The sequence below is a fragment of the Polyodon spathula genome, chromosome 6 (assembly GCF_017654505.1).
Source record: "Polyodon spathula isolate WHYD16114869_AA chromosome 6, ASM1765450v1, whole genome shotgun sequence".
Classification (NCBI taxonomy): Eukaryota; Metazoa; Chordata; class Actinopteri; order Acipenseriformes; family Polyodontidae; genus Polyodon; species Polyodon spathula.
Genome location: NC_054539.1, coordinates 39372143 through 39390894, shown reverse-complemented (window position 1 = coordinate 39390894; position 18752 = coordinate 39372143). Strand labels below are relative to the sequence as shown.

The window sequence follows — 18752 nt, the reverse complement described above, 5'->3', positions numbered from 1 at the left end:
CATGTTCACATATAATAGTCACTTGCCCATTGTCCCATCTTGCCACTTCTGCATGCACTAGCTTGCCTGCAACCCTGTAAATAAGAAGTGCCGTATTTTAAAGCTCTGGATGTTCAGGCACATGGTAGATTTTCTTCTTCCACCTTGTTTGTCGCTTCTGTGAGGGCCATCTTCTCTTAGGAAAGTAGCCCCCAACTTTTACACTATTCGCTGCTGGTAAGACATTTAACGAAGCGGAGCGTCAAAACTTGAATTAGTTTTTTTAATCGCTTAAGAACCGCCGCCAGTGGCACCACTGGCCGCCTTTGGTGTAAGAAATGCCTCAATTGAAAACAGCAGCTTCTACTTTTTTTTGTGCCGTGTTGCATCCAGTGTTAACACCCTTTAAATGCTGCCAACTTCAATCGATATGTCTAATTGGACAATAGGGAACCAGTCTATCACAAAAAATTAAATCAAATATTGATAGCTAAATAAAAGATACTTGAGCTGGAATGGAGGAAGCCATGCAAAAATGATTATTTCAGTAAATTAGTGGGACTTAATTATTAGAAGAATGCAAACAGGAGGGGACACCACAGAACACAGCGTGACGTAGACGTGTTTTAGTGGAGCGCCTGCTCTTTCTCTTAAACTTACTGATTTGCTTTACCAAATAACATAGCAATTTCACTGTTCAAAGGTTCATTCACTGGCAAAGGGGGGGTGGGGGGGGGGGTGGTGGTAGTGCTAGTTATAGTGCTTCTGTAAAATATGTACTGAATATTTAGTGTACAAGACAGTGTAAGAGAAGTACTATGGTAGAATATGTTTGAAACATACAAAATATATACTAACACTAAATTTTTATTTTGAAAACTGAGCACCGCTCGCCCGTCCAGCTATTGCTAACCAGAGCCAAATTTCTTAATTCATCATCTCAACAGCAAAGTGCTGTATAATGTAAGCGGTACTGAAACAAACGTCTCAAAACCCTTCTGGTTTTGTTAAATGGTCAGACGACCAAAAAAAAAAAGTTGAATGCAAACTGTGCAAGCGTTTGTTGATGCATCATTGAGGCACAGCCAATCTCTGGGGTCACTTTAGAATCATAAGTTCGCAGTCGTAGTAGTGTAAAATAGGATTTTCAATTAAATATAAACAAGTAGCTACGGTGACGTCACCAGTAAATTATGCAAATTAGTACCATCGAAGGTTCGAACCTTCCTTCAGTAATGTGTTCCGAACCTTTGAAGGTCAAAATGTACCCTACGTTGCAGCCCTACACTTAACTCGGTTTCTGTTAGTTTTCTTCCCAACCACCATTGCCATCTTTGTTTGAAGGAGTAGCTGCAGGCTGGCAACACACTGTCTCCTGCAAATTCCATTTCATCTGACCCAATGGTAGCAACTGAACGACTAAATAAGAATGTAAATGACGAGTTTAATAATATTTCCACAACACTGACAGCTGTGCAAGAAACCATATCAACTGCAGGCCCCCATGTCTCCACAATAGAGCAGGCCTCGCAGACCACATGGCAATATTACCACCAATCATGGAACAACTTTGCCAAACCTTTATGGCAGAAAATAAGGCTCTTTGATCAAAGGTTGTAGATCTCGAAGGTTGCTCGAGACTGCAGAATATTAAGATTGTTACCTGAAGGAAAAGAATGGCTCCCCTACTGAATGTGTTACTGAATTCATCCCTAACCTACTGTACCGTGACCACTTTAAAACATCTAAGTACACTATGCCCACTGATCTCTGGAACCCAGACCAGCACAAGGAGCACAACCAAGGCCAATTCATGGCAGACTCCATCGTTGTCACATGAAGGTACACCAACAGTTTCCGCTGCAGTATAAGGGGATGCAGATTCGTATCTTCTCAGATCTGAGCTCCAATGTTCTGAAGCAGCGACAGGACTTTGACAACATATGCAAAAGGTAAAGAGAAGCTGGGGTTCCAGCAAGCCTAAAATTCAAACACGGTTCTGATAACCACAACTTCAACACATCAAAAGAAACAGTGCAGTACTTCAAAAAGAATGTTACACAGTCATGAGCTGTTTAAACCCAATCTAAATACAGCAGGCTTGGAATGTAGACAATATGTTATGCTCTAGCAATTTTGCAACTTGGACTTTCATAGGGCTTATGATACAATTTGTTTTGAATTTGTACTTTCAAAAAAGGATATAGGGCATGCGTATAGGACTGAGGATTGAGTATGTGTTGGAGAGGAGGGTTTGTACCAAATTGAATATGAACAAAATATTGCACCACTTTGTTTGGGGAAGTGAGGGGGTGGGGAACTGTTTTTGTTTATTTTACCTGCTAGGGTTTTGGGGGTCATGTCTTTTACTCCCAGCTATGTCTTAGTTGGCCAAGATGTTCTGCCAAGCTAGGCACTAACAATAACAATATCAGTAATAATAATACCTTAAAATGTCGTGGAATGTAAATGCATTTATTTTATTTTTTTTCAAGGTTTGAATCCAATTCAAAAGTAATGTCCAGTACTAGACATTACATCAATTCAAAAAGCAATCCTGGGGATCACTTGCAACAGGGCAGTTCCAGCTTGCTATAAAATATGATACCACAAATTAGTTGTTGCACCTTGGGTAGGCTATTCTGACTGCATTATTAATAGAAAGTGCCCCCTAAGAGTGCACTTCTAGGTACATTGATTACCTGACTAACAGTTCTGAATTTTACCTTGTAAAAATCCCAAACATTGAAAGGCAGTGCCCTTCCAGGTGGGTTATGCGTCTCTCTCTCGCCATTGCTGTAGCTTGTTACATCTAGATTTACCCCATACTGAACATCATTCTGAAAATGAAGAAAAAACAAACAAACAAAAAGACAGGTTATCGACCCAAGATGCTTACTATTACTGTTAACTCAACTTGTATCTACGGAATTGCTAAAAATCACTGCCAATATACAAGGGGGTTAAATATACAGTGGTAGCCACAGCCAGCTACTTAGGATAACGATAATCGAAAGCACAACAGTTTATATAGTCATGAGGACACGAATCGTGCTATATAAAACAGAGGTGTGGAAAAACGAAATAAGCTATATGTTCTGCACATTGGCATAACTTAAGGGCTATAAAAATAGTTGATCAGTGATTCTTTATTCTGGCTTTATCTGGGACGTGTCTAATTTGTCCATTGCCTCTTGAGCATACTGGGAAAGAAAATAAAAATACAAGGCACTGGAGGACATCGAAATGCAAGTTGAATGCACTCTACAAGACAAAAAAACTACCACCTAATGAAACCAATGAAGGACTAAAATTTTAAAAAAAGTTACCAGCATTGTATCTAAAATTGAATTTCACAAAGGAAGCACTTTATTTCATTAATTAAGAATTCTCATTTCAACACCCTAAAATATCATGCAGGTAGGGAATGGGGTAATGAGATCATAAAAAGCTTGTGGTTTGTTAGTAACACAGTATGATCAAAAAAAAAAAAAAGAGACCAACCTTTATCACAGGACATATTGCACATTCCTTTCGACAAAGATGCAAATAAGCTTCTTTGAACAGAATAATTACAGGAAGAACAGATAGGTATGCAGAAAATTTAGAAGAGGTTAACTAGACTGCAAATGCCATTGACCTGAATTTTATTGTCAAGAGTAACACGCCATACTTTGCCATTTTTAATAGCTGTCCATGGCTACCACTGTAGCACTAATATTAAGCAATTTAAACCAGCAAATTAGAAAGAAAAAAAAAGTTAGCTAAAAGGATGTATAATAAACTGAGCGTTGCTTTCAGAAATGTCAAATCATGGATATGTATTTAATTATTTATTTTTTTAAAACCAAAACAATGTGTACTGTGTCTATTTATCCACAGATACACTAAAAGGTACCCTTTAACTTGGTTTCTCCTGCACTCACAAATACTGCCTTACATCTCTCAGAATCCTATCAAACTCTGCCGTGGAAAACAATCCTTTGTAGTAGTCTGGGTTGTGTCTCCTGATAAGCGCAGGTTTCTTTTCCCATATCTCACTAAAAATAAAGCATATACAGAACATGAGGTTAAGCACAAGTCTAAATTCAAGTCTTTTGTACAAGGCTCAAAAAACTAAATCATAAAGCAAAAATGAATCCCTAAACGTACAATTCCAGGTCTCTGCGTTGCTTACTTCTTAAACTATTGGCAAATTGTTCAAATCCACAGATATCCTGGCAAAAATAAAATGTATGAACCAAAGAACTCTTACCATATTTATATATATTTTAAATATTCCCTGTGAAGCTGCACAAGGATATTTGTTTAGTCTCTGTATCAAATTTATTCTAAGCACGTGCATTACTTGATCACAATTTCTTCTGACTATACCGACATCCTTATGACATTCCATTTGAACACTATTGCTTTTGGCTATATTAAGGAAATCAACAATAACCTTTCCTGCAGGAGATTAAATTAGACACCACGGCCTTTTTTTTTTTTTTTTAACACTGAAAAACATTTTAAAAAAATATGCATCAGTCCTGTTTTTACAGTTTCTGAAACATTTCTAAGAAATATCAATAAATAAATAACTTTATATTTTCTTAGCAAGTGTTGGTAAGCAATTGTGTGGTGTATCTACCTGAAGAACTTCTTTGCAGGGATTGGAGAGATGAACCAGTTAAAGAGCTTGGCAGCCCTGTCGTTACTGTTCTGAATCTTTCCCAGTTCTTCAAACACTGTCTCAAGTGCTGGTCCAACCAAAGGCTTTGCGCTTCCTGGTAATTTCTTAAAGAAATTTAAATAATCAAACAAACATTATTAAACAAAGTAGCTCCGACATAACATATCCACTTGTGCTGGGACAAATATCCACTCAGCGTTTCCACTAGAAAAAACACCTGCCTGTCACAGTGACGGGGTCACTAAATGTTTTACTAGGTCAAAACAGAAAACACCATTTATTCGTCTGACATCTGTCTACTCAAAGCCATACACATAAATTGTAGCGGATCAAGGTTCATCTGTAATGTAGCTGACGGGAGTACAGGTAATGCCATCGTTGAACAGGACGCTGCGCTGGTTAGGGTTGTCAATGGAGGAAAGCCCTATAAAGTATTAGCAGATCTTGTTCCTCTGGAGCATGCACTGTGCACATGCATTCGGTGTCCTAGATGGTATTGTTAATGGATTCAAGAAGTTGTCTTCAGATTTTTCATATTTTAAGTCTCCCGAAAAACCAGGTCCAACATTAATATAAGTCAATTTTGATGGTGCAGCTGTTATGATGGGCTCAAAAAATGGCATTGCAGAGCTACTAACAAAGGATATCCTGTTGCCAATGTGTAGCTCACAAGCTTCAGCTGGCAAGTCTTGATGCAGTGAAAAAAATCACCTTACATTGCTCAGTTTGAAAAAACAAAAGTGGATTTTTACACTTCATTCCCAAAAAGTAGAACAGCTGCAAAAGCAACTGAAGGGTTAGACACAAAAATGTTGCACACTTCAGTGATGTTAAACAGGTAAAATGGATCTGAAGAAAAACAAGAGCCTTGGATGTCATGAAGCAAAACCTGCAGGTTGTGGTTTTGCATTTGGGCAAAATTTGGAGTGGCAGTGATGAATCAGAAGCTAAGGCGAGGAAGTTCCTTACTGAAGCCACTCGTGTCAACTTCACAACACACTAGTCTGAGATACCCTCGAGTAAGTATCCCATATTTCAGAGTGATTTCAGTCTAATGACCTATTGTTGCTACATGTCCAGCCTGCAGTAGAGCGGTGTGCCTTGAGGTTAGTAGAACTGAAGAATGACTCGGGTGTACACACGCAGTTTAAGATGTACCACCCAGAGGAAAGTAAGTTTGGGGGTAATTCAGCTGGTGCCTGGGAGATCAGGTCATCTGGTCACTGCCCGCAAGCAAACATAATGTTAGGCTTTTTGACAACATGGTCAAAAACATTGATGAAAGGTTTTCCAACTTCAACTGCATGCCAGTTCAGGGATTCAGCATTTTTGACTACACACTGGCCTAATGCCATTTTGATGCCCTTTTCATGGAGAAAGCAGTAATAGTGGAGGAGTTTAGTGGACTTAAAAGCACATATGAAAAGCTTCAAGCACAACATCATACCAGTTCTGTCTGAATAATAGCCTCCCGCTCTGAACAATATCTTGAAACTGGTGGAGATGATGTTTACATCCAGAACGCAGCTTAAAATCAGGACATCTTGCAAGATTTGATGCTCCTTAAGGCCTTATTTTGAAGAAATCAACCTGATTTTCTCAGAGCCTTTGCTTGCATTCCCTTGCTTGCAACTGTTGCTGCTGCTGGGCGCAAAGCAGTGGGGGGGGGGGGGGGCGTTCTCCTGGGGCACCCTGACTGTCAGCTAAAATCAGCCCAGGGCAATGGTGAGTGTTGCAGTTCATTATATTTGATAAATAAGAGTTATCTGTTTCGGAAGATAAAAGTTGCATGCTTGGATTCTTAGCACCGTTACAAAATTGATAGCACTATATTGATTGGTCCTTAAATTTCCAGAGCTTTGATTAAATACTGGTGAATCGATGCATCAGATTAGAACCCAGTTTTTCTCCTGTTACCGGTTTGCATTAAAACTAGGGCTGTTTATCAATACATTTTTGATTGGTTAATTTATGGACATTAGTTGATTAAATCGGTAGATTTAAATTAGTAGATTAATTCGTGCACATTTTATAAAAGTAACGATATTACAGTGGCTGCCCTGCATAGTAATACTAAAAAATCAACAGAATCAATTTTTTTTTTTTTTTTTTATAAAAATAAGTCAATGGGAATTTGGTGCTTTTAAAAGCATTTTTATTATTATTTTTACTTTAGTTAAGTGTAACAAATTTTCACAGAACATCAGTTGTTCACATAGCTACGCACTTTGCTTCCTTCTTGTACTTCTGAATCTAGCAGAACCTGAGGAACGAAAGATATTGAGCCGTTCGAAATCTTGTTACATGTACAAGAATACTGTGGCTATTAGAAAGTGATTGTTAATATACTGCCGTAGTCAGAAATCATAGAAAGTAATTCCACATAACTATGTATACATAATTATCTATATTTGAAGTATTGGTGCCTTCATCAGTTCAGCTATTTCTGGTGCACAACTACCTCAATTTTTTCTGAGAAAGTTCTTGAAAATTGCATCGTGCAAAATTTAGCTATGCTTCCCATACTACTAAAGACCTTCAACTGTTTATGTCCTGCCTCCGCTCACTTACGATTAGACTACTGTGCAGAAAATGCAGTTGATTTTATATACAAAAATTGAACTGCATGATTACATTTTTTAAAAAAAAATGAATCTATGATCAACTCTGTATTTGATTAAACTGTGTGATTAATCTATTAAATCAGAGCAGCCCTAATTAAAACCTTCAGTGCATTTCTTTTTAGTGCTATTACAGTAGATAAACAATGTCAGCGCATTGCTAGGACACGCACGTTCAGCCTCTCTCTACAGTCACATTTGTGTAAAATGAGTTGGAGTTGCTTCCCTGGTAAGTCTATGCATTTTTTTGCACAAACAGAAGTGACAAAAAAACAGCATATACGTTTTATGTTCTGTGTAATTATTTCAAAAGAATGCAAATATTAAATCTACCGAGTACCTTTTGTTTTAAAGCATGCTGTGTTTGGATAATATTGCAATATTATATTAAAAGAAGCTGAATTTAATACAGTAGTTAAATTAGTCAGGAATTGTAAGATTAATGGTTTTGCTTTGAGCATAAAATGTTAACAGTAATTAACAAGCTAAATGCCTATACGATAAGAGTAAGAAATTAGTTTGCCGAAATAAAAAAATAAACAGTGAGCACATTTCTTTATTTTTTTTCAATGGACAACTCCTTTTTACCTTTATTTTATTTGAAGTGTTTGTTTAAGTTAAAAACTAATGTTATTACTTTATCAAAACCTGTCTATGGCCACTTTGTTTATTGCGAAGATACAATGATATCGGGGATTATTTAAAAAAAAAAAAAAAAAAAACATGGTCTACTTTGTTTTAGCTGAAATACACACAAATTGTTTATTTTTTTTAACCACTGTAGTGCATTATTTGTTTTGTAGTTTATTTACAATGGTAAAGTAAGGCCATTCTTACTTCTAGGATGTTTTTCAACTTTAATACAGTGTTACATATAATGGCTTTGATAACATTTTGAAAATGAACGAATACCCAAATCTAAATCTTGAATGAATATCCAAACATGAAAATTCCACGTTCATCCCACCAAGCTGTAAGTCACTACCATGAAAACATGGTTGACATGTCATACATCTAGTTTATAGTATCTACAAATGGTAAATTACACATGGAAAAAAGATATAGTATTACTGTTGGCAGTGATGTGACAGTCTCAGCAGCATCCTGCTCCCTTTTAGCTTTCTTCTGTTTTAAGACCTTCCCCTTGTGGAGCCTGCCATCTGTCCTTTCTGTCGCACTGCAATTCAGCACCTCTTTGACGCCAATGTTGGGCTTGTGAACACCTTCCTGCTTTGCAGACTTCATCTTGCTCAGCACATCTTTTGGGAGCTCTTTTGGGACTTTGATCTTATTGTGTTTTCTTTTTGTCCTCCTGCTATTCTTAGAAACATGTAAACCATTTTCTTCCCTTTTTACTTTTTCCTGTGAAACAAAAAAAAAAAAAAAAACAGTTGCTACAGTTTAGTTTCTCTATTAGGACCCCAACCCGAAATATGTCTCCATCTGGGGGAGTTCATTAAAATTATATTTGCTGCTGTTAACATGACACACCTTTTGCTCACATGATTTGCATTGCAGGCCACCAATCCTGTATTGCACTCACATTTTTAAATCAATACTAAGCCTGTACTTTCTTATGAAAGGATCTGAAATTGTTTCAGGTTAGAATGAGGGAATCTTGAACAAATGAGCTAGAAAAACTGCACCTTTTGATAAAGACTTTGTAAAAAATGACCTTCAAAATAATAACAGTGGAAAGTATAAAACATAAGAGGCTCTGTGGTCTGGTGGTTAAAGAAAAGGGTTTGTAACAAGGAGCTTCCCGGTTCAAATCCCAGCTCAGCCACTGACACCTGACAAGTAACTTAACCTCCTTGTGCTCAGTCTTTCGGGTGAGACGTTGGTGTAAGTGACTCTGCAGCTGATGCACAGTTCACACACCCTAGTCTCTAAGTCGCCTTGGATAAATGCATCTGCTAAATAAACTAATAATTTGAAAGGGTATCCACCACAACTGGGTTACTTTGTATGTTATGCCTTGGGAGAAGTAAAAGAATACAGTGATCATTTGCTTATCCGACTGCAATGGGACCAGGGTAAGGGCGGAGATGTAAAAAGCTGGATGAAAGAATCCTGTTTTAAATACCATTATACACAGCTGTAACAATTACTAAATTCACTCTATTGTTTTGTGATTCAGCTTTTATTAGGGCGTGCCAATAAATCCCTTGTTTAGAAAGAGAGAGGGTATTAATGCTTGTGATAGAGCAGCTGTCTGCCACGTGGGTGCGTGCATTCACTGCTGAGTGACAGCCAGGAGATTGAGACGGAGGTTGAAGATACGCACCACAGGCGAACAGGATTTATTTACATAAACACACTGAACAGCTCACGTGACACTACCAGCAACGGTTGCGCATGGAGCTCATACAACAGTGTACAAAACTTTGGTAGGATCAAAATCTTTGAGGTAATTTTCTCTGTTCAATAATAAAACTAACTTTGCTGAAGAGGTTGATCATGGCAGATAAACGGTTAGGGCAGCTACACAACTGTATTTATCTGTGACGATGCTGTTTGCTGCTTGTGTCTTCGAATGATCTTCTTCAGATAGGGCTTGGGTTAAGCGAATGTTCTGCATTGCAATGGGGTCATTCCCAAGACAACCCCACCCCAAACATGAATATTGAAACATGAAAGTTGTTGCTAAATATTGGTTAACACATAAAAAGTAACAGGGTGCAAAATAACCGGACACTGCAAAAGCTGCCTGTAAGCCCACTCGTCATTGCCATCGGTGTCCGTCAGCACCAGCACATCTGATCTACAACCCAGTCACAAGCTAGCTCCGTGTCAGCCTGTTCTGTCACAATCCAATTCTGTCTAATCTTGTCCCCTGAGAAAATAACTCATTAATGAATTATTGTTGCCATTCTTTTTACAATTCACCTCCCAGCACTAAGCCACGAAAAAGACGTACTGTATCATTAGTTAATGAAAGGCAAACAGAGGGAGGTATGCTGTTAGATTGAGCTCAATATGACCGTGCTGCCAGGAATTTTCAATCAAGTTATGCTCTAGACAGCCCACAGACACGAGGAGCATTTTCAATCGCCAATACACCACGGTGTTATGTTTTTGTAAAGAACGAAAAAAGCTTTTTCGACAAATTAGCCGTCTCTTCACAAGTCCATTCTTTAAGAACGTGTGGCAAGTAGGACATCCCTATTATTATCCCCGAATATTATAATAATATTAATAATAATACGCAATATAAATGCGTGCACTTACAGTTGAATGAAGAACAACTTAAAATTGCAATACTTTAACTGTGTATAAATGCTAATTTATATGTAAATTTAATGACGTTGCGGTTTTCGAATTCATAAGTTATTCCCATGGGGGGGCCCGGACCGCCTCCTTCAAAAACGCTGAAAATGAACTGAATTATTAGTTTTGCTCAAATTGACACCAAAAAAAAAAAAAAAAAAAAAAATGAGCAAGTAGATGACATGGTTCAAATACCAGCTCCCTGCGTTATGAAACAAGGAGAGATAACATTAGTGAATGAAAAACTATCTTGAGAAGTGCATTTACTTTTGTGTAATACATTCACTACCTTACATAATTCTGCTTTAAGTAGTAAAACATGTGCTTTCATGAATGTGTAGTATGCTTAAAAACAGCATACTGTCTTTTATCCTGAATCGAGGGTCCAGCAATGCACCATAACAAAAACTGTAAATCCTTTGCAACCGTACGTTTCAAGAAGTGTGAAACTATATGAAGTCTCTCAAATGTAAACATGCATTATATACATCCATCTGTTCATCATTGTGATGCAAAGCACTCTCCATTGCCTGACAAGTTTCTGTTTAGAGTCGTGTGTTTTAAAAAAAAATTAAAATCTTTGAACAAAGACATTACCGTTATACCACTATAATGCAAGTTTTTTGGCATATCTTTGAAAATGCAAGTCTAAAAAAGGTATGACAGCTTTAAGTACAGTAATTTCTAACAATGTATAGGCCTTGCTACTGTTATACTGTACATGCCTATGCAAGTATCAAATACAAAGATATAGGGGACAATATTATGTATATTAAGACTAAGTTTGGATTCTAGGTTTCAACACAATCCATATTAACAACAATACTATGGTTGACATTGGTCACTGCAGTGGTTAATCATTTGTGTATTGGCTGAGCATGTACAATGCTTGGTTGGCTGCTGATGTGGACACTGACTGGTAGCATACACATGAACATATATAAAGGAACAGAACACTGTAAAATTTATATAAATCCTTTCATTACATACTGCAGACAGAAAAACAAAGGATGCAGAGTGGTGCTGGGAGCAAAGAGGAGATACCCCAGGAAAATCCAGACGTTACAAGAGCTTGGCAAACGCAAAAAAATGTACAACATATATAAGCAAGGATACTACTGTTTGCAAGAGAAAGCTGCCTCTCAGTCAAGTGTCGCAAGTTCAGGATCAAAGACAAAAGGTCTCAAGCAGGGTAGCAATGTCTCTTCATCTGTGAAGAGAATTCTGAGGTTCCACTTTGCACTTGTGGGGGATTTAAGGTCAAGGTACAAAAATGCACATGTAGAGAGTGAAGCAAATCTACACTTGACTGTTCACAGGAAAACTGATCAATAAGTACAAATTTCAAAAACTGTCAGCTCAGCCTTGGGTTTTCATATAAGCGTTGGAAAACTGGTGGCGAAGCACTTCACTACGTCAGAGCACAAAATGCTGCCTTAGTCAACAGGAAGGCACTTGAGACAGTTCTTCATAAGAGATGATGTAAGCAGAGTTGCCACTGGCAAAAACAATACTATCACTGTAAAAAAAAAAAAAGTGAAGAAAGTGAAGGTTGCTTTGTGATTCCCTGTTAAACCTCCACAAGAAATATGTTGCATGACCATCAGATTTCTTAAGGACTCTTGCCGACAGAAACCCTTTTGGGTTGTACCGCCCACAGAGAGACAGGGAAACCTGTCAGTGCATGAAAATCTACATGGCCGACAAGCTATTCAGCCTTGGGCTCTCAAAAAAGCCTCAAAAAACAAAGATGGCAGGCACCAACTCCAAAGCATGAGCGTATAGTGAATGTAATGAATGCTGTATCTCTGCATATGCTCTGATGAGATCCCCTCAAAAAACAGAAATCTCTAACTCAATGGTTTTTGGAAAAGACCAACCATGCCAGCGCTGATGAAGAGTCAGAAAGGAACAGCTCCACAATCAGTGAAGAAACAGCTGACAATGAATGAAGATGAGCTTGTTGCACAATTCCAGGACAGGCTATTCAAGTTCCATAGGCACATTTTGATTATCCGACAGCAGTACAACACATACTGGAAGATCAGGGACAACTTGACGTCTGAAGAATGTTTAATTCATGTTGACTTCAGTGAAAACTACACCTGCAAGTATGCAAAGGCCATTTAAATCAGTTCATTTTGGTGGGTCACACCAACAGGCGATGCTTCATACTGGGGTTCTGTATGTTGAGAAACAGTCCCCTGTGTCTTTCTGAACTATCTCTCCAAGCAGAAGACATGACCCACCAGCTATCTGGGCAGATCTTCATCCAGTCTTGGATATGGTTAAAGGTCAGTACTCAGAAGTTAGACGGCTTCATTTTTTCAGCGACGGCCCAGCGACCCAGTACAAATAAAAAGGAAATTTCTACCTGCTTGTCACTGAGCCACACAAGAAGGGTTTCCAAGACATAACCTTTAATTTTTTTGAGGCAAGTCATGGCAAGGGGGCCCCAGGTGGGGTTGCAGGCTCTCTAAAAGAGGTTGGCTGACTCCATAACCCATCACGGAACAAATATTCCAGATGTGCAGTCTTTATTTGAGGACCTGAAGAGCTTGGAGACATCAGTGAAGTTGTTCTATGTCAGTGAAGATGATGTGGAAAGCACGACATAGATGATGCTGGGGATGCCTCTTGTAACAATAAAAGGGGCAATGAAAATGCATCAAGCCATCAGTGTTGCACCAGGTCATCTGAAATATAGGGACATAAGTTGCCTCTGTCAAGCCACTGATAATGTGTCTGACTGAATTGAAGGGATGAATTGAAGTATTAGTTACTTGACTATAGGATTTTACTTGTTACATAAGGTTGTGTTTATATTGTGAAAACGTTTTTTCTGTATATGTTTTTGGAACATAGTTATATTGTTCAGTTGTATTTTACTTACAAGTTTTAAGACAAAGATTAATCTATGTTTACACGTTTTAGCACAGGTGTTCCTTTAGAAAATGTATTCAAAATATTTTAAACGATTAAATTGTTAGAATAAAACATCTTAATTGATCATTTTCAATGTATTTTAAACTAATGTCAGCTTTCAAAATTTGATATATTTCTTAACAGTTCCTAAATGAATAAGGTTTGCTGATATAACATTGTGTCAATGTCACTGGTGTTAAATTGTATCAGTGGTGTTGCATGGTGCATTGATGTTCTGGTAACAAGAATGCCACAACCTAAATATTCATAATTTCAACATGCCTACTTGTAACATTATTTGAAAGACAACATATTAAGGACATGGTTATTCAAGTCTGATGAAACATATTATGAATTATTAGATGACCTTCCTATCCTAAACATGTTGAGCAAAAAAAACAACAAATAAAGATTGTGGTTAACCGATATTTGCATTTAGGCATGAGTAACACCACTGACAAAAAGAGCAGCTTAACCAATATTTGATAAAAAATATTCAAATAATTGAAATTCACTAAGCTCTAAGATTAGTTGTAGAAAGATAAGGTGTTTACAAATACATTACGCAACTTTAATAAATGGCGAGTTTCATTTCCAAGAAATTTTCAGATCCAAAAGCCACCGCATTTGTAGAATGACCCATATAGAGTTGCTACCTATAACGATTTGGTAGTGGACTTTAATACAACTGTTTACATAATAGTCATTATACAAATCAAAAGATCCGATTTTTGCATGAGTTGCATTCAATGTGTGATTTATAGTATTCACATTATCAAAAAGTCTGTGAATTAACCTGACGAACCTTCAAAAGGTTTAAAATTACCTTAGAAATTCCAGGCTAGCGAACTAATCTTTGAACCCGGCCCTAGTTTATTTGCTGCGTTCATGCTAAACAATTCACTGCTATTTTTCTATTCAGATTTGCATTTCAAATGTCACAGGCAAGATGGGGATGGGGCTCAGCGTGCCCATTCGCACCACACGGGGCTCTCTGCCCAATTATATACAATTACCTCTTGAATTTCATAACTATGTAAATAAATACAACAGAGTGTGTAGGATGTGTTATACACATACATGTTTGTGTAGACCTTTCTTTATCTTCTTCTGAGCAATAACCATGCAGCAGGTTGCACCCGAGCCATATTGCTTTCAAATTATATCCAAATTTAGCAGGACAGGGTGGAGATTGCATCCGTTTTTGTCCAGAAATCAAACCTATTTAATTTTTTTTTTTTGGTAGCAAATTTCGGGGTTTTTTTCCCAGCAATTATGCTCAAGTGTGAAAGTGCTGTTCAATTCCATATGTTTGATTGTTTTTAGAAAACAAAGCATCTAAACACTACAGTGTGAATAGCCCTTTTCTGTTCAGAGTCACTTTAGGTCTAATAAGTTGTTGTATTTTAAGCAGTTGAATATAGCAGCAACCAACTTGCTCTTAAAGAGGCACCCAACGATTGGATTTGGCAACCAATCTTTGTTTGGCCTAGGAGACATTAGCTCCTTGGACAAAAAGTTAAGTCTGGGGTTAGGCTGTTGGTTGCCCTAACAAAAAAATCCTGCAGGATTCCTACAGGAATTGTGCAGGTGTCCTACAGAAGTAAGTGTTCTGTTAAATAATATATATTCAATTGTAAAGGAATTGTAATCAAGTGGGAAATGTATCATGTGGGATATGCTGAAAGAATTATACAAAAACTCCAACCTGTGTGTGCCAAATAAAATTTTATTAGGATAATATTGTCTAAATATCCCATTTTGCCCAAGTATAATGTTGTATACTAGTTTATTTTGTAGAATTCAATAATAACTTTATTCATATGTAAATCTGATAAATCCACTGCTTATGTATTTTTTTTTTATTCTATTCTTCAATTAAGAAAACTAATAAATGTTCTGGTTAATATTCACTTTTACTTTTTATAGCAACAACAATGAAGGACAAAATGATAATGACCATAACAAAATTGGTCAAATTTGACAGTGGTCAAAATAATTAAAAGGTATTATATTTATATACAATTCCAGGGAGAACAAAAATAAATAATTTTTCAGAAATGAAAACATACCTTCACTGTAACATTCTGTCCTGAACAAAAGTAGCGATTATATGTTGAAAACATATCCAACTGTTGGAAACAATTTTTTGTTTGGTAATTCAAATACATTACATGTTATCTGCATGTTTCTTTTCTGTTACAAACAAGGGGCATGCTTTTATTATTAAGTATTAATGTATGTCTTATTGTCCAACACTGTCACCCAAGCTGATTTATAGCTGTCATAAAACATTGCATTAAAAAAATGTATGTACATTTATTAAGTTAAACGTATATTTGTATATTCATATTGTGTGTGTATAATTATCTACCCGTCTATCAAACTATATGTACACCTCGGAATATTACATTTAGATGTCATCAAATTGCAAATTATTCTACAAGCATATTTTTTTTGTCTTGTAAAACAATGACCTAGGAACCGAAACAATAATTCTGCCTTGTTAAAGCTGCATTTAAGTGACCCACTTTGGATCGTGACTCATAGTTTAAGAATCCTTAACTTTAATTAACATTGTTTTAAAGTGTTACCATTGTTTTGTTATTAAATTAACTAAATTATTTCAATCAATCACATTTTGTAAATTTACACTTACACTAATAAAATATATTCCTATGTCTATGTAGTCTGTTTTATTTATTACTGTGGTTTAAAATTACATACATCTACACCTACAGTATCTACAGTAATGTATATTGATTGCTTTTATGCAGAAGCCCATTTGAAGGAGAATTAGATAAGTGAAGCAACCCAACAGGAATGTTGTAAGTATTGTTCCTATAGGAAAACATACTTTATAGAGAAAAATTGGACTTTTGTGCAGGAATCCTGCAGGGTTTTATCAGCAGGAATCCTGCAAGGATTTATGAGCAGGAACCTTGCAGGCTATCCTACAGGAAAATGGTCTGAAAATCCCGTAGAATGTCCTGCAGAAATAAATAAATAAAAATATAAACATAGCATTTTCTTAATAAATAAATAATTAAGTTATTGTTTTTCGTCCTGTGGCCAACAATTAGCTTTATATATGAATCCTAAGCAATTACACAACATCCAACACTTTTGCCTGGTTAAGTTTGGCTTACAAATTAGCTTAACTAAAGGCTATTTTGGCCTTACCCTTTTTGTTGCCAATTGAGAGCCCTGAACAACATTATATATATATATATCATGATCAAATTTAATTTATATTTGGTGAAGAATAGATATTAAACAACTAGTCCATGCGTTTTATGTTATTTGTGTATAACACATTGCTGTGCATCAACTTGCTGAGCACACTACTATAGTTTTGTACTTATAAAAATCTTAATACAAAACAGCAAAATAGCAAAACCGGGACAATTTAATCGTTTTACTGTTTCTGACTGGACAAAACATCGAGTCTTAAAACTGGGTCAATCCCAGACTTGATCCCCGGGACGTCTGGTAAACTAAGTTATGTATTTAAAAAAAAAAGGAAATGACTGGGCTACAAAATTTCTGGTACGCTTTGAGTCTGTGTACCAATGATTTAGGACATTCCGCTAGGTTTAGGCTGGTGTGGATCCTTTGCCGAATGTACTGGTCTGTGCGCTTTCAAAGTTCATGTAATGAGAACCCTACTGTTAATGGTTGCCAGGCCGACAACATAAATTCCCGGTACTTTTTACCCATTACAATTTACAAATTAATTCCCAGTTACGTATAATATTATTGAAAAATAAATACGACTACGTATACTGTGTTTGTACCGAACTGGTCCAGATGAGAGATATAACAGCGTGACGTTTATTGTTAGATAGTATTTGATTTTCAAAACAAATTTACTATTTAAAAATAAATACATAAATAAATAAATAAATACCAGTATACATTCCCTTCAACTCCACTAACCTGGTTCTGCGAAGCGTTTTCGGCTGACAATGCTCTATAAATTTCAAAAGCAGAAACACGTGGATCCTCCATGGTGCTTGTAAGTATAATGAAACTGCACACTACTTCTTCTCACTCTACGTAATCGCGACAAAAAAAAAAAAAAAAAAAAAACCGGACATGCTCACTTATCTGTTATACAGATAAAAAGCGAGGATGGTGGCCCCCTCTGGTGGTTGACTGAAATGGTGCGTACCGGTGTTCGGTTCAGCTTTCATGCAATTTATAAAATGAACAGCAAGGACATTGTGTACCATTATAACATAGAGTTTGATTTCCTGATGCTGGAATTACGTGAGAGCCATGTCTGTCAAATGAAGTATTCAACAGTCATGTGATTTAGTTTATATTTACTGTAAACTGAATGATAAAACTAAATACCTGTGTAGTGTTATAAAGTGGTACATCCTCACAATGTGGTACCAAAACTTGACCTGTGTAATGTTAGAAAGTAGTACGCTGTGAGATTTTGGTACAGGTGCAATCAATTGCAATGTGATGTGTTTTCCTTATCAAACAGAGGTACCATTAATTATACTTTTTTTTTTTTTCCAACCATTAATTATACCTTTTTTTTTTTTTTTTTTTTGTAAAACAAACTGGAAACAGACAATCAATTTCTCTAAAAAGAAAAAAAAAAAACAATTCACAACTAACAAGAACAATGAGAAGCCCATCTTTTACTTGCAGAAGTAAACAAAAAATGTTCAAGACCCAATGTATTTCATGTGATAAATACTCACATTTGTTTTAATGGTGGAAAAATATGATAAATTCAATTAAAAAAAGATGCATGAGCAAGCATAGTGCGCTGTCTACCACTTTTTATCTGGGTACCTGAAAAATAACACTACACCGGTACTATAAATGAAAACCTAAAGTTAGTCCAGTTCCCTAAATAGAGAAACAAATAACATAATCTTGGTGAAGAATAGTAGGTATCATTGTATATTATATTCCTTTCAGTAGTGATCTATACATTTTACTTTTTCAGCTGGTTTCACAGACCTGATTACCACTACTGTTATCAAATAAATCATATTTTATAAAGGTTTACCATAGTAAAAGCATAGCAAAGTGTAATAAACATAGTGAAAACATGGTAAATTATAGCTAAGCATTGTAAAGAATAGCAAGATAAGATGAAGCATATTAAAAAAAAAAAAAAAAAAAAAAAAAACATGGCAAATTAGGGTAAACTATCATGGGGTTTCCATGCGAGTTTTTTTTTTTTTTTTAACTCGAGACATTTGCTCGAGAAAAATGTCTTGTGTAAAATGCTTTTTTGGGTTTCCGTTCGCTCAGTT

The 18752-nt window shown here is 36.4% G+C and overlaps 1 protein-coding gene across 2 annotated transcripts in view; it reads right to left on the bottom strand.

The window, feature by feature from the left end:
* The window catches only part of riox1 (ribosomal oxygenase 1), a 38328-nt gene extending 20813 nt beyond the window's left edge, over positions 1–17515 (bottom strand). The window contains exons 1-5 of one of the 2 annotated variants that reach the window (XM_041252825.1): positions 17407–17515; positions 8344–8634; positions 4610–4755; positions 3920–4019; positions 2706–2819 (exon numbers count right to left, since the gene is read on the bottom strand). In XM_041252825.1, coding sequence (XP_041108759.1) covers positions 2706–2819; positions 3920–4019; positions 4610–4755; positions 8344–8634; positions 17407–17478 — 723 coding nt within the window. In that variant the 5' untranslated portion in view covers positions 17479–17515. Of the gene's footprint in view, positions 1–2705; positions 2820–3919; positions 4020–4609; positions 4756–8343; positions 8635–16324; positions 16627–17406 lie in introns of those variants that run through there. The other variant, XM_041252826.1, reaches the window with a different exon arrangement.
* Positions 17516–18752: the final 1237 nt, after the last annotated feature.